At 42.0% G+C, this 17,555-nt stretch overlaps 1 protein-coding gene across 1 annotated transcript in view; it reads left to right on the plus strand.

The window, feature by feature from the left end:
- Positions 1-17,555, plus strand: part of LOC139738447 (uncharacterized) — a 116,597-nt gene that overhangs the window by 27,558 nt on the left and 71,484 nt on the right. Inside the window, exons 3-5 of the mRNA XM_071649068.1 lie at positions 3,519-3,776; positions 10,489-10,548; positions 11,133-11,258. Of these exons, the coding sequence (XP_071505169.1) occupies positions 3,519-3,776; positions 10,489-10,548; positions 11,133-11,258 (444 nt within the window). The remainder of the gene's footprint in view (positions 1-3,518; positions 3,777-10,488; positions 10,549-11,132; positions 11,259-17,555) is intronic.

A 17,555-nucleotide genomic window follows, 5' to 3' on the forward strand; every position in this document is an offset into this window, starting at 1 on the left:
TGAAACAGAAAGGGTAAGTGAAAATATTGTTTGCTAAAATCCTCTGTAGGATAATAATGATATTAGATGTCCTGTTTTCGATTAATACAAGGAAATATAGGACTCGCTAAGCAAAATATTGGACTCGTCTTCGACTCGTCCAATATTTGTGCATAGCTCGTCCAATATTTCCTTGTATTAATCTCAAGGCCATCCAATATTATATAAATATTTCCCAATGTGACAAGCAAATTAAGAACATAGTGGAAATATCAGGCAACAAGAGTGTCAGGGGAATGGGGTTGGGGAACGAATTTTTACCTCCCTAAACGTTTCTGTAGGTGTATTATAAAGTTAGAATGCCTGAGGCTTGGCTTGACAACAGAATCCAAACCATCAGCTCAACCCACATACTTAAATCGATATAGATTGAGCACGCTGGCATAACATGGGTATTTTAGAGCACTTTACGAAACACGCGGGCGTATTTTCCTGAAATAACTTTGTGGCGAGACGATTTCGAACTTTGTGGGCAGTAGATAATCATGAGCGATCAACGATAGACCCGATTGTCGACTTCAGCCAAGTCATAATGGTATGCTTTCATTAACCAGAGACCGTCCGATCAGCATAACGGCTTGTGTTCCCAACAAATCTGGGAGGTAATTTGGTCGATTTTTTCTCAAAGTGCAGAAATACGTTTAATGAGAGGAAAGCTCTCACCTCCGTGGTTTACGTTGAGAAGGAGATTTGAAAAGTAATGAGGTGATACACAATACATCCAAAAAGTAGGGTAGATGTGATGTTCACCCTGATATACATATAGAGAGGATGGTTTGAAGGCAAAACCATTAATATCCAAGCGCTCGGAACATATACCTGGAATTGTGGAGTGATGGGAAAATTATTCTCCCGTCTGAGCTTCTAGTTGTTTCTATAATTCGCGGGCGGAATTTAAGACCTTAATATTTGTCATTGATAAAGTCTGCGAGGGAATCGACAAAATTATTTTGCTGACAGCTGCGTATCCTAAGTGGGAGACCTGATAAATCACAGTATTGAACGGGATTAAAAAAAAAAGAATAAGAAAAAAACAAGAAAAAACTTTCTACCCTCCAAAGAAGTATTCGTCTCTATCTTCCAATCTATATGGTTTGTGTGTGTGTGTTTTTTTTTTTCAACTCAGCTAACAAACACCATAGCTCGTCTACCCTTTCATGTGAAGATTTCGTAAAGATATCTATGCTTGGTTCGCGCCGTCAGCCCCATATCTCTGTTTGGCCAGACGACATCAAGTGCATACTAAGAATCCACAAGACTCATCATGCTCATTGAAAGCCGACTGTACAGTAATTCGTAAATATCTAAATATATTTCTCATCAAAACGAAAACACAGAAAAGTGAGTGATTCGTAAAACCAGCCAGGCGTAATGCGCACTTTGTTAGATCAGTGTTTAAAACACAAGGATCACTCCTTTGTTTACCCTCTGCCTACTGGAGACTGATGAGCCATGCATTGATTGTTAGGACAATTCCGGTACTTACAGGCAGGCAACATGTTAAGATTCCGCATGACGTTGTACAGGAACTCGAGGTCGTTTGCGAGTTTACTAATACATCGATCGCGTGTTGTATTCCAGGAGCTTTGTTGTGACCATGGCTACGTAGGTGACCTCGATGTTTTAGATTAGGATTCTTTGTACCAAAATAAGTGACGTAAGAATACTGATCTAATAAGCATGGCGTGTTAGTGTTAATCTTCGCTCTTTTTAATAGCATGCCATCACCAAAATACAATAGACATAGATTTGACCTAGATATTCAATGTTGTTTTGTCTTTTTTATTTTCTTGATTCCAGCATCGTTCTCCAACGTGTGCTTGTAGGCTGAAGTTAGCTGCGATGATTCTGTTTTGCCTCGTTTTGTTTTACTCTTTTTGAGATCGTGGAACTAATTCAAGTGATTGTTGTTCTGGCGACCACGTGTAGCAGCCGCACGAGGCATCAGCACTCCCTCAGTTCTGATGACCTCAAAAAAAAAAATGCCGAATTAGCTTTGTATCTGGCATGATGCACAGGATCCTTTGAATTTACGTTTTCCGGGTTTAGACTTGGATAGAAGAATCTGATGAATGCTGCCACCCTTTTATTCCATTCATGTTACATCAGATGATCGTGTATTGTTAAGTAGGAGTTAAAATTGACGGTATACGTAAAGGGAACGAGCAATGCAAATGCATGATTTGACACATTGTCATAAAGATATTAAATTCAATTCAATTTATTTTCATACTTCTCAATGAAGGAATGTCGACTGCTCAGTGTTATGACCCCCCCCCCCCCCCCCGCCTTGTCATTATTTTGATTTAGTGTACAATATACAACCTGGTACAAATTACAGCCATGACACATCCAGAAAATAGTGTGCTTATCTGTTTATACATTCGGTGCTGGACTTGTTGTCGTTGTTGGTGTTGTTGTTGGTGTTGTTGTCGTAATCGTCGTCGTTGTTGTTGTCGTCGTTGTTTTTGTTGTTTTCCGTTGCCCCTACCATACAATAATGAGGCAAAATTGCTGCCTGCGATAGCGATGAAATGTGGCAAACAGTGGTCTCAGAAGAGTTCATCTGAGCTGGGCCTTCCAGAAAGTAGTCACGTGTTAATCACGAGGCTGACTCCCATGTATGTTAGACATTTCCTTCTCCTCCTGCCAAGATGGCTGTCACATTCTCTCCTCGTCACCCTGCCACGCCCAGTGAACTACTTTCGTCTTCGTACAGGTCTACCACCCGTAATCAATTTCCCGTTGAGACACGGGATTGATATAAAGACATTTTGAAAAGCTAGCAAAATGTTCTGTGTATATATGATGTGTGGTGCCCACGTAAACTAATCTGTTTCGCTTCAGTCCTATTTTTTCCCTGCTCAATCTCTCCGCAGAGGCGGAGCATGGATTTTGCAGCCCTTACTTGTTCTTTTCTCTACAAAGTCCCCCCCCCCAAAAAAAAAAAAAATGAATTGATAATGTGTCCAGCTTGCTGATGGGCTAGATTTGTTGAGGAATTCGCTCTGTCACGCGAAAATCCTCATTGTAAAAATGGCATCTTGACATTAATGACATTAATCGTCCTTTCAAATTATTGTTGGGCCACTGTGCTTACGTCCGTGGACATGTTTCTCTTTTTTTCCCCCAGCAATGTGTCTCTCGGCGCAGGCGTATAAATGTGTAGGCATACCTGTCCATACCAAGGAGGTTTTATACAGTACTCTTCACCCTCCTTGTCCATACTTGAGTAATGATCATGGCAGGACCCTCGGGGAGGCAAAAAAAAAAAATGTTCACACTGGATACCCTGCATGATTAGGATCGTTATCATTATCTGAATATCATCATCATCATCATCATCATCATCATCATCATCATCATCATCATCATTATCATCATTATCATCATACTAAAACATTTTCTTAATTTTCTCATCAGTATCATTTTTTTCTTCTAATTATGCAATACCAACTTTCATCTCATACCCCATTCAGGCAACGTAGTGACCGGTCACCAAACCTACCCGTCATCGTCGGGCACGTTCACTTCTGCGCTCTCGGGCAACAGGCCAGTGGGTTTCCCCAACTCTCAAGCCCTGGCACGACACACCATACGCGGGCCCTGCTTTCGGCGCATCAGCTCCAATAACTGCTACGCCCCCCTCAGTGACGACACGACCCTCCATGACGACTGCTGCGCCACGGTGGGCCAAGGGTGGGGCAATGGATGCTACGCCTGCCCACAAGTGCTCGGTAAGCAATGTCCAAGCATGGACCCTACCACTCAGGTCCATTGTCCAAGCAAGGTATCAAATACCGGTAGTTCTACTAGTAGACTAAACGAAACGTAATAATTCCAAATCTAAATTGTAGATTCAAACCTACAGACCAGTGAAAGTGCCAAAACGTAAGACTCCTAAAGAAGTTAAAATTTTAAGAGTTTGGTCACATGTACAACCAAAGCTGTAAATGTTTTTAAGGTGTTTTTGTCAATAGCAGCTTGAACAACTTCTTCCAAAAGATTCCCTGCTTAAAGCAGCAAACAGAGAATATCGTTGTCTTCGTAATTGATTTTTTTAAAAGGAAACATAATCATACTACGTGATACCATCACGCTAGTAATGCGTGCTGATGATGATATAAATTCGTTAGAGGCATTCTGTTTTTGGGTTGTCCTTCCGTCCGAGCATTCCATTGTCGCGATCTCATGGGGAAAAAAAAAAAAACAGTCACTGGATTATTTATCGATTCTAGCATCTTAGGCCCAAAAATGCTAGATGAGGTGTATAACTATAAAATGCGCTGTTCGATGGTAAGAAGGGTAAAAAACGAAAGCAACTTTTCCCCAAGTTTTTTTTTTTGTTTGTTTGCTTGCTTGCTTGCTTGTTTCCAGAGAGAGGTTAAGGTCATGAACGGTCACTGCACCCCCCCCCCCCCCCGAAAAAAAAGGAAAAGAAAGAGAGGTAATGTTCAATCATTACTTCAGCAAAAAGATGTCTAGTGATAAGGTAAGTTGGTGGAGAGCGTTTACAAATGAATTGATGTGTTATTTATCTTTTTTTCTTCAGTGAAATGTGACGCTTTTTCCTCCCAAGCCTACCTATTTTTCTTTCTACTGTAGCTTTCAGGAATGTCTTATACTTCTTGACATTGTAACTTGGATAGGTAGCTTGCCACAACCACACACACAAAAGAAAGGGTATAAAGAAGATATCGACTAATTTCCGCAAACAAAGTTTGAAAAAAAAAAGTCCGTACGAAAGACTCCTAAAGACAATCAGGTCGTAGCCCCTCATGGAATTGTATGAATGCAGCTGTCCTTTGTGTCCGCTATTGGCGCGCAATTTGATATGACAGGCAACGGGTCAGCTTGTTTTTGTATTGTGTCTACCCATTTCCTGAACTGTCACTGATCGCCATTACTATATCATGCGACATTCGCGACATGACACGTATGGTTCGTCTGCAAGACCAGATTGGTAGAGGGCGCAACAGGCACGTATGTGAGTGCATGTTACTTGTCACATCACTCGTATTGCACCTCTAACTTTACGGAATAATTGTGTTTATCATACGTGATCGCTCGTGGAATGTACCCTTTAAAAATGAAAAAAAAAAAAACACCACTATTTTTTAACATAATCATGACAGGGATTTGTGCTGAGAGAGTAAATTACATATGTTATGTTGCGCTAATGAGACTTACGTGCGCTTTTGATTAGTCTGGAATTGCCCGCTTGTGCAGGTGATTGATTGTTTGTCATCGGTATGTTTGTCGAGACCTTGTGATTTATATACTGTCTACGTTTTTCACCGGTCGTCTGCGCTCGCAGTTTCGGTAGCCATCCGCGTTTATTTAATCGTGACAATTACAAGCCATTGGTTGTTTTTATCACCGGTGGCCGTAACAGAATGTTTACAATGAACGTCACATCGATTTAGAACGTACAATGACGCTGAACGACTTGTGCAAACTGTAATCGCCGTCAGTAAGCAACTAGGAGCAACGCCGTCTGTAGCCGACTGTATTGACGTTTGTCGCCCCGGCGAAAGGGGAATTCAAAGCATTATGCTTTATATTCTTTGCTTGCTGTAGCTGTCCTCTCTGAACCCTTGAACAGAATGTCCTAGATTTGACTCATACATCACGTAGACCTACGTCCAACATGTAGACCTACGTCCAACATGTTTATGTCGATGACACATATTCTACGTTAAGACTGGTCCTCTTCTGAAACATTATTCAAGGAGAACTCGGGAAAAATATTATGCGCGAGGACTGTTACAGTTCGTCTTTCTCAAAACAACACTATTAATTTCGTCAAGACTTGTCACGAATTTTAAGCTTCACAGATAGTGATCGTATGTACTGGGTAGAAAAAAAAAATGTAGAAAAGATGATAGCAGAATAAGATATGAGAACTATAAAGGAGGTAGACAGCTTCTAGAATTACGCATCATAAAAACAACACCAGACCACACACTAGAGAGAAAAAACGATTCTGGCTTCACCGCAGCACGCACAATGTGCAATAAGGTGTAAATTTTACGACTTCTTTTTCCGAATTGATCCCAGCCTGAACATGTTTGAGGTGATTCCTCCTGGGGGAATGTGTAGAGTCGAGAGAAAGCATCCATGAATGTTTAAGTAATGCTTCTTGCAATGTATTATACTCATGACAACATTAACGTGCATGGCGCTCTGTTGTTTTTCATAATCAATGTTCAATTGAGGTCACTTCACATTTTGCCTTTTGTATGTTTTGTTTCCAATATCACAAATTCTATTACATTTACAAAAAGGCGATGTGTTGCAAAGATATTAATATTTTCTTGATTTAGAATTATTCAATTTTTTCTTGCAATGTGACAGTGATGGTGTCAGAATTTGCTCAAATTTTACAGTTAGTAGGAGCCTACAAAAAGACAATAACAACAACAGAGAAATGTACAAATTGGGAGCATTGACATCAAGCTATTATATGGGAACATTAGCTGAAACTGTTATCTGCACAAATTACTGATTGTCATTTACCAGTTTAGGTAGTACCAGTTTAGGTAGTTAAACATCATCGTATATTGTGTCTCCACACGTGAACACATATTATCTTCGCTGCCATTTACACCCAGTTTTATCTGAAGCGTCAATTAGAGAATTACATATGTATAAATTTATGAAAAGTCCTAACTATTCACAGCTCTGTCGCTGTACTAAGTCGCATGGCGTCTGGTCGGACTAGGAAAATCCGTATAATGAGGCTAGCACCGCATAATTTGTGTCATCATGCATACAATCGATCAGTAACATGCTTAACCCTAACTAGGCCGGGCTATTTAGGTAGTTGATAGAGCCAGGGGGGGGGGGGGGGGGGGGGGGGGGGCCTCCCAGGCCCCCCCCCCCCCCTCCAGATCTCGGTCGTCGACCGCGCGATCGCGACGAAAATTGGCACACGCATTGCCTATGATGTAATCTAAAATACCATGAAGTTAATTTTTCAAAAAATTATCATTTATGCTAAATTATGCTAATTTATGCATGATGATGCATAAAATCAGACTATTTGGTATAAATCACAAAAATAAGCTCAAAACAAGCACATTTTTTGTGTAAATATTCTTTTTAGTGTCCTTAGCAAATGTAATAAAAAAAATTGTGATATCAGAAAAAATTCTTAAGTATTTTATTGTTTTTTTGAATTTCTTATGTATTTCTTTGTTTTTTCGACTTTATGTTTTCCATTGCTTTTTCGATGAAATTTGTCCGCGACATCGCTCCGAACAAGAAAATATGTTATTCATTGATTTTAATCTATAAAACACCCAAATAATCATGCTTTTATGAAATTTGCCAGTAAGCACAGTTTGCATTGAAATTGTACACGAATTAACGTTTTTGAGCAATTTTTTGTCTGACATGCATGTACATATTTATGCGTAACTTCGGAACCGCGCGCCCGGGCGTCGCAAATTTGGCGTCAAAAGATGCGGGAGACTCGAAAGAAAAAAGTCATGAAACGTCGCGGCGATAGCTTTTTGCGATTGCGATACATCACGCGGAACGTCGAGGGGGGGGGGGGGGGGCCTCGGAGGCCCCCCCCCCCCCCCCCCGGCCTAGTTAGGGTTAAATGTAATCAAATACACTAAACAGGCATGAAGAGACAAGATCAGTCATCTGTTTTGAAACTTCAGTATAATTTTACGAAAGAAGTGTGTTTTAAGTGAGGTTACTTGCCATTTGGATGATCATGCTCTTTCGTTCTTATATTAGTTTCGGTATAGCTACAGAATTGCCCAATTTGCTAAATTACGTGCACTTATACAAGCAGCCGAGACATAATGCATATAATGTTGGGCAATGCTATAAGATTTTCGTTTGTTTGTTTGTTTGTTTTATTGTTTCTTTGTCTGTTTTGGGTTTTTTGGAGCTTTCCTGTTACAGAATGAATTAATCATATTACTAGCCGTCTACGTCAGCCAACGCCTTCGCACGGTCATGTTAATTTATATCTTATTTCGTATGATAGGGATTTAAAATGAGACACAAATGGTATGAGTAAATTTGAAAATGCCCTCATCTTACATATCTTCACAGTTCATGAAACAAATGAAACATCTTGCGGAGTGTCATTCACTCTTCCGTATAGAAGGCTATCGCGCAATTTCAACATTTCATGAATGCTGCGTTTGAACCTAGTGGCAGTAAGAGAACATGATGATAGTTTGCCAGAGAAGGAAAAAATTAAATTCGCTGACTTAGCGTTTTGTATCGTATAACCATCTTATGAGCAGTTAACAGCATGTGCAGGGAAGGTGTCACATTATAGTTTGGGGTTTGCTCTTTATCACGCCCTATCTCTTCTCTGTTTTGAGAGAGAGAGTGTGTGTGAGGGGGGGGGGGGGGTGGGGGTTGAAGGTAAGGGATGCAGGTAAGATGTTGGAGGCTCTTTGAAGGCGTTTTAGATAACCGCATTAGTCGAACTTCACCAGGTGGCTGGCTAACATTACAAATACACCTCAGCGAAAGGGAACAAGTTGCAGGTGTGAGCTAGTTTCTCCCGAACCGCACATTATAGAGTGTACTATAGCAGAAAAGTGTGCTGGTGCTAATGCTCTCCGATCCAGCCATGTGACAGCCCTTGTATCAGCCACTTTGGAGGTCCCGTCATGTTTACAAACACCGCTGCTTAATCCGCGAAAAAGGGCTGTGAAATTAAGGATTATGTTTCGCCGGTTCCACCGCTGACAGCTATTTTATTCTTCTGTCGGTGAACGCCCGAAGGTCTCCGAAAAAAAGAGAAGAAATGAAAGAGAGAAAGGAAGAAAATGCCGAGACTTATTTTCATCGCGAAATTTCTTGAAACCGGCCTGCAATAAAAACGTACAGTGCCTGGCGATAACGGTTTCCTCCTTGAACGCTTCCTATGAGCTTGGCAAAGTGCCTGCTTCTGGCCTAGAAAGAAAGGTGTTTTTCCATATTGTTCCAAAAAAACACAGTACAGGACATCGGTGTTTTCACGACAACGACTAAGCACATACTCTTCACGTTTGGCTGTCAATCACATGGGGCTTTGAAGAGTGTTGGCCGAATTCTGGGAGGCACGGTATATATAGCTCGCTTTATTTTGTTCCGAAGGGCATGGCAAGTAATCGAGGATCTTAAAGGAATATCGCTCGCGTGAACTTCAATGCTTGACGTAAACACATTGCAGCATATTTCAAACTGGTCAATGCATGGCACACTTTATAGTATACGTAACGTGAAGAATGACAAAGGAATACATTCAGACGTAACTAAAGGCTGCTCGAGGGTGTAAACAAGAACCCAAAAAGGTGTCACAAAGTATTTCCTAATCTTCTGTTGTCAACTGGATGCGATCTGACGCCCACAGATTGATTTAAGTGGTGCTGTAAGAAGCGCAGATCTGGCGAGTCTAATCTTAATAGGATCTATTGTTTGCCCGTTTGCAAGTAATCATAGCATATTATGCTGTTGTTGCCAACTTTGTGAAGTGTTCATGACTATTATATTTTCTCACTCCGAAAATGTAGGTTGTCGGCAAATGATACGGAAAAATTCTTTGAATACCCATTAAAAATGCGAATATACCAGGACTCTGTTGAAATATATGAAAATCCCTCTCTTTGGCATCTGTAATGATGTCGATTGACTAGAGAAAGGTTACGTCGTGTGAGAGTGGACCTAATAGATTCTAATCCATCCCTTAATGGGTCATCCTGTCGAACACAACGTCCACCTTAAAATTGTAAAACGTCATTTTCAACTCCACGTGCCATTAATGTCAACTGATGTAGGTCCTACTACGTGAAGACGGGTTCGTCAGGAGTAGATATGAAAAGAACGTCACAAGATTTACAACATCGTATTCCATGCCTCTTTGTCGCCACAGTATGTCATGTGATAATGTGTCACGTGGTACGGAGTGAAAGTGGCTGTCATTGATGAAAAAAGAAAAGAAAAATGACGACTTTGTATAGTGGAGAGACCCCAGTTGTCGTATCTTCCACCACCCCTCCATTTTATTCATTTTCTTTTTTTTCTTCTGAAAGCCATACTTAAATCTCACAAGATACGAGGTCAGTTTAGGTGATTAGTTTTTACGTTGACGGCTGCGATATGCCATTTTTGTCTTTTTCTTTATTTTCTGGGGCACTGCACTTGTGGTTTTTCAGAAGTTAAACCTTCGCGTGTAAGCGGAAAACCCTGAAGTGTGCGTATGTGCCTCCATATCGCCTGTGGTGATGAACTGAGGTCGGTAACATGAGCAACCCAAACAGGTACGATATTCTGTAAAAAGTTTATTATGATTATTATGAACAGCGTCTCGTGCAAGTCGCAAGTCGGCATTGATTCCCTAATTACGTCCAATGTTGCCCGAAGAGATAACTCCGCATTCATAGTTGTGTTCTCTTTTTTCCTCTCTCCCTCTCTCTCTCTCCTTTTCAGGAAGAGAACTGGAATGTCCACGTGGATTTAAGAAGTCTCCGGATTCGGGAAAATGCATAGGTATGGCTCGATACTAAAATTCATCATAATCATGCCAGTACTGTTTCTGTGATGTCAGTGAAATTAGAAGGAAACAGCGTTCTTGTGTTGATTCGAAACAAGAAAGCCGGGAAGTGGATGAGTAGATCGTACTATGAAGCAGAACTTGTAACGTTGATGATGATTATGTGTGTAGAATGAACTAACTGACGCCATATCAAAGTATCTAGGGTATACAATTTCTTGAGTGAAGCCGTGTTGATATCACGGGCCGGATCGCAACGTCCTTTTCGTGACTTTGACGGCGATTTTTGTCCTGTGTAGGAAAGTAATTCAGAATACTTCATTACAAGATGATTGACAGTCCTGTAATTGAAATCAAGAAGAATTGATGAGGGTATCCAGAGTCTTTTTACCAAACATTTCGTGAGTTCGATGTAAAAGACGAACACTTTAATTGATATGAAACCCAATCTCACTATTTTGGTGTCGTTTTATGTGGATGCACGATAATAATGTTTCATACTCGATAATCATTCTCTCGTTACTACATTATTGTCTCATTTTCATTATGTTCTCTCCTTTTTTCTTCCTTTTTTGGGAAGATGTTGACGAGTGCGAGGCTTTTGAAAACATCTGCATGCACGGACGCTGCCTGAATTCTCACGGAAGCTACCGGTGCCGCTGCGACGAGGGGTACATGTCTGACTCGTCCGGAACACAATGCGTCGGTAAGTCGACGTGCAGTTCCACGCTATATCAAAGTTGGCCGTTCGTATCAAGAATGAAATCAGGCGAACAAGATTTATTATAGGGCATGCTTCAAAATCGGACCAATAAAGAAAATAATGATACTTTTTCACATATTTCTACGAAACTAATGGCAGCCACGTGAGCAGATTGGAGGAAATGTTAATGTCATCACCTTTGATCTCTCCATAAATCCTCACTATTATCTTATGACAGAAACCACTGGGAGAGTTGCGAGTTGATGGCGTCATCGTCTCTTCAAATTTGCGCGTGTGGCTGTAACTGATGATAACATATGAAACACTAGAATGCCACAACAAGCTTATTTTGTTCGATTTGGATTACACCTATACCATTTATTCATCCTCTGATTTCATTTTTCTGGCTTAACTAGCTCGTGGTGTAGAATAGCGCTTGAAGTTAGGCAGACGGTGGATACATGATCCATAATGACAATCTATCATAATTCATATTATGCCCATGCTCTCGCAGCACTCAAGGTAGACAACCTATCCTTGACGGCTTGTTTTGTCTTGGTTTGTATTGTTTCTTTTTATTTTGATCTGATGTTTTTGTTGAGGAGTACGAGATTCATATTTACGCCATCGGGTTGCCAGCAATTGTAATTTGACAAAACATTGCGTTCATTGATCAACCAGTAGCATGGTCTCTCCTCACAATCCATTGATTAAATTACCGCCCATCCGCCTCGGCAGAATTCGGAACTCGATCGTGGTATTTTCCGGAAAATGGTTTAAACTGAATGAGCATTTCACCCATTGAATAATTCGAGGGTTTATCTGGTTGACTCGAGACTCCATGTAAACGTCAAAAGGACATGTATAGCACTTTCAAGGGGGAGGGGAGCTGCATATTCTGTAATGGCTATGAGGTAAGAGGGTTCAGGTTAGGTACCGATGGTATGAAGAGTAAACGCTGGTGAAGTGAGCTCTTCAAAATAGCTAGACTATCTCAAAAGCCGATGTCCTGTGAGCGTCTTTTAAAACCCACCCATTGTCCATCTCTTGAAATTCTAGATTACAATCAACCATCTCAATGGAAGTGTTTGTTTCCAGGGTCTTGCGTATGGACGGGAATCGGGTGCTTACATGTGTCAAGTCAAGAGAAGGGCTGCGAATCATAGTGCATTAAAGATATGGGACAGAGATATCACACCTCAGCGATATGGGTGTATATATTCAAATCTCGAGACCCCAGACCACCATGTAAAGGGCGGGGAAATGTGTGTGGTCCGACGCCTTCATCTCGGTCTGCTGGACAAATCTAAGGACATCCAATCACGTTCTAATGCCTGACAACCTATTGACGACGACTTCTCCTCCCCGAAGAAAGAGGAGGAAGAGGATGAGTAGTGGGGGGGGGGGGGGGAGAGAAGGAGGAGGATGGGGGGGGGGGGGGGAGAGGGGGAGGAGGAGGAGGAGGAGGTACCAGTTAAGAGGAAGAGGAGGAGGATAAAGAAGAGTTGGGGAGGAGGAGGATGAAGAAGAGTTAGGGAGAAAGAGGTGGAGAAGGAGGAAGTGGCGGGGGTGGAGGAGGAAGAGGTGGAGGATGATGAAGAAGAAGAGGGGAGAAAGAGGACGTGGAGGAGGAGTTGGAGGAGAATGAGAATGAGATGGAGGAGACTAATGCTAGAGGAGTTGGAAGAGGAGGGATGTGAAAGGTATGGATGAAGCTTAAGAAAATTAAGCAACATTAGCCTATATCGTTCAGGCAGAGCTAAATGATGATTGCGATTTTTTTTAATGTCTTTTTTTTGTTGCCCGGGGGGTGAAACACTTCATTTAATTCAAGTTTGTTATCCCACGACGTCTGGTTGACCGCTTTTATGTAGGATGTGGTCCTACCTGCAAAGCAGTGTCATGTAATCACGAACAGAAGTGAGCCTTTGGTGTTTTTGGTGTCTTGAATTGAGACGCATCTTTGACGACACGCTTGCACGAAAAGAAAGTCGTCGAGATAAGACGAGCATCACTTGCCTGGCAAGATGAGTATAAAGTTATCCCATTATAAAGTTGTCCCATACAGTTCTTACTGTTGACAGATTATTGGAGTCCTCGCTGATTCTCGAGTTTGCGAGCAAATGTCTCCCGAAACTACTGGTCTTAAGTGGTGGCACATGGGAAAATGTCTAAGGTGAAACTCGCCGCCCATTTCATGGATCAAATATGTAGAATATGATATGGCATAAAGTGCAGACAAGGAGAAAATAGATATAAAGAGAAATAAAAAGAGGAAAACGACAATAAGCATCAGTGAAAAGAGAGGTATAAAGGAGAAACAAAGACGGAGTTTAGAAGAGGAAAGAACAAGAGAATATGACGATGATGGCGATGAAGAGAAGATGATGTTAAAATGGGAGGAACGAGGAAAAGGAAACAAAAAAGACTGCAGGAGATTAGCGACAGAAAGACGAAGTGGAGTATGGGGTAAATGTTGATGCTGGTGTGCTGTGTCGCACACATAGAACAGCCATTCTTCAACGTCCCAGTAACGCTTCTGAAAGTAACCGTTTGTTGATCAAAATGAGGGAGAAAGAGGTGTCTGTTAGATCTGCGAGAGGAGAAAGGGTGCTCTGGGATGCAAAATTTCGCTGATGTTGATCCCCCCCCCCCCCCCATTTTTTTCCCCGCTAGGGATCTTCACGTCTGCCCTGCTTGTTTCTTTGTTTAAACAGTGTTTGAAGTGGAAATCCGGGGCGCTCTCTCTGACACGAGAATTCCGATACATAAAAAAATGATGGAGAGGTCAAAGTTCAACATGACTTCCAAGTACAGTCCATTATTGCACTTAAATTACACTCTTAACCTCATATAATTTCATTTACGCATGCCTGCTCGACGCTTATAAGACAAAAAAAAAATGAATTCCTCTTTTAACCTTTAGCCATGTCATCATGTCATCACGAACTATCTGAAAACCGGATTTGTTGTGTGTTACGTCGAATCGTAAAAGTCTGTTTATTTCTATAGGTTAAATCCGTAATGGGTTCGTGAAGATCACACCGCAAGGACAAACAAAGATTCCTGTACGGTTCGGTCAAGAAGGGGGCGGGGAAAATTCTCAAGATTCTCAAAACGGGAGATTCACAATTTTGAGAGGGGGGGGGGGGGGAGTTGAAGTGATACATTGGAGGAGAGGACCCCTGATTGAGCAAAATCAGGGAAAGGGGCAACCAATTGCAGGAATTCTGTCCATGTAGAGGGCGCTCCATACTTTCAGCAAGGCTCTCGCCAAATCTCGCAAGACATGGACCATTGCTTGGCCGCCTTTCACCTCCGTGTTGTCTTGTATGTTTTGTCAATCACGCCTGTGTATTAGTGGTAGTTTTCCGCCATTAACCATTCGTACCTCACACGACAAGAATACCACGAAATCCCTAAATACAAGAATATGTGTGTTTATTATCATCCATTGTAAATGAAGCAGATTGCATTCACAAGAATCGGCCGACGAAGAAATTATTAGCGGTGATCCACCAGAGTGCAGAACTTGATTTTGTTTGCGTCAGGGCACTCCTCCAAATGAAGGTGTCAATGTATGTGTCTGTTGCAGTCACTGTCATAATTTGCAAATTGCAGGAACAGATTTTTACAAATGGAATATTCACCCGACTGAAGTTTTGATCATGTAGCAGCGAAATTACGACAGATTCACTGATCAGAATACCACTACTCCGAACTGGGTCATGAGGTGACATCTACCCAAGGTTATTAGAAGACACACTCTGAAGTACTCGAAGAAAATAGCAGCAGTGTCGCTGAACTTTGATGATAGTCATTCTTTCAGAAAGAGAGGTCTTTGAAACCAAATTTTGCCGCGTGGCACCAACTGACGTCGAGAGGTGAGCATTCTAAATATTGTTTAGGATTTGCGGAGAATATGTACAGTAAAGAGAGCTACATACCTTTATAATCAGGGTTGCTACATATTCTCGCTCTCGTCACCCTGATTTCTCTGCTTATGGTGACTTACAGGAAACGAATAGCAAGGTGCCGCTTTGAATGATAACACGCCCAGAGCAAAATCATAATTATGTCCTTGCGACGGTGAAGTGGCTACCCTCCTATACAAACACTCTTCAGTGTTGTCGTCTTACAGCAATATCGAAGAGGTTGATGTGTGTGCGGCCTCTTCCCAAAAGCGTCTATCAATGAGTACTTTGGCCGCAATCTCCGAGGTGTGTTCTCCTTCCCGTCTGTTTGTTATTTAAACACCTCGGATGGGATTGTCCCGCTTGTGTCCCCTTCGCATTTTCTTATTCCACCAGAGTTGTCATCGTCACCCCACCCCCTACACGCGAGCTTGACCTCCCATGCCGACCCGTATCAGTGTCTGTCATCCTCGGTATCCACTGTCATCCACGGTATGTCCACCATGCGCCTCATTCCTTGCCGACATCCTCGCACCCCTGTCTGATCCCCGCCGGTTACCCACGCTTTGTTTGATTTGACTCATCGATGGATGTACACATGGACATGCAGAAGCCTTAAAACGTGCGACTACAGGGCGACTTATTGAAATTCACCATGACACCATTTTGTAGGACGAGAAGGCATGGAGGCAGCTAGTTGGAAATCGTCTTGGCGCCTCGTTTAGACAGAGAAAGCACCATGGCGCCTTTGCGACTTTTAAAAAGTCGCCCTCTCGCCTTCTGAAGCCCCCTTTGCGGGTTATCATGAGTTACTTCGTCGACCAAGAAGGTTCTTCTGGTTCTATACGAGGCGCCTTTGCAAGTTATAGTATGTCGCATTCTTTCCATATTTTTCAGGGCAATTTCGAAATAAAAATCACCTTCACCTACAGATTGGTTTAGAGTTTTTGAAATTATTTGTATGATACATTCTTATCGTCTTGAGAATTTAGGTCATTGACCTTTACTACACCTCTGTTGTTCTACCATCGCACGTCTTTTTATAATGTAATTGTCATACATTTCCTCGAAATACACTTCACATGTATAGCCACTGCGATATTCACCATATCATGATATATATTATGTTTAAAGAAGAGAAATGCTCCACTTGACACGGGAGTAGTCAAATTGCTCCCGACTTTTATAATGAAGTTATCTTCAGCAAACAGTCATGTAAAAATAATACCAGAGCAATGTTTTATGTCATTAATTATGCGCAAGCAATGTACTTGACTAGTGTGACAAATTCATTATCAAATGACGCAACGCAAATTGTACACAAGACAGACATTGGTATTTTGCCAAATTCAGTGCATAATGGGAGAGCTATAGGGTAACGCACCCCGAAGACAGAGTATCATATGCACAACTGGATAGTGGCCAATATCACAAATACCCCTGTCCTTGTATTGTTTCATATCAGCAAAGTTTCAAAGGAAACGGTGAAGAGATCGGAAACCATCAATTTTCGACGGGAGTGACCCTGAGAGGGGCAAGTTTTAATGATACACTGTAACGAGGATTAGTTTCTTAGCACCCACAATGTTTCGCGAAGTGATGATACAAGTTGCATTACAGCTACTATATACGCACTCCTGCTAATTCTCTTGCCCCTTTAGTTTTTAATGTAAAACAATATTAAGTACATTTTCCAAAACAAATATGCAGCGTTGATTTACCCGCATAATTGTTATCATGTGTCACCTGACAGTTAGCAAAGTCAGTGTGGAGTTGAACGATGACCGGGGGGGGGGGGACACTTCATATTGAGTAATCCGGAAGTGGAAGGACGAGTATGTGAAGCGGATTAAGACGAGGGAGAAGGTTAGAGGCGACAGATGAGGAGTGAGTGTTGATGGTGGTGGTGGTGGCGGTTGTGGTAGTGGTATACAGGAGGGGAATCACAAGGAGGAGGAAGAGGACGAGGAGGAGGACGAGGAGGACGAGGAGGAGAGAGAGATGGCCGAGGTGGAGGGATCGGGATGAGAATGCTGGTGTGCAGTGGGAAAGGAAGGATAAGAGGGCGGTGGGTTGGAGGACGATGGAAAGATGAAGGATGTTGCGAGTAGGTAAAGGAATGGAAGCGAGATGATGGCATGATGATGAACATGATGATAAAGAGGAGGAGGAGGAGGAGAAGGAGGAGGAGGAAATACAGAAGGAAAAGGATTGGAATTCGTAGATATAGAATGGGAAGAAGGAAGTGGAGTAGAAGAAAGAAACAAGACCACGTCGAGAAGGAGGGGATTGGACGGAGAGGGCGGAGGAGAAGAAGCTACATGCACATGGCTAGTAGCGTGTCGGTGTTAATATAGGCAAACCCGATATATGCATCTGATTTCGA

Source organism: Diadema antillarum, unplaced genomic scaffold (genome assembly GCF_040938485.1).
Source record: "Diadema antillarum isolate AM-2024a unplaced genomic scaffold, OU_Dant_1.0 seq00000742_RagTag, whole genome shotgun sequence".
NCBI lineage: Eukaryota > Metazoa > Echinodermata > Echinoidea > Diadematoida > Diadematidae > Diadema > Diadema antillarum.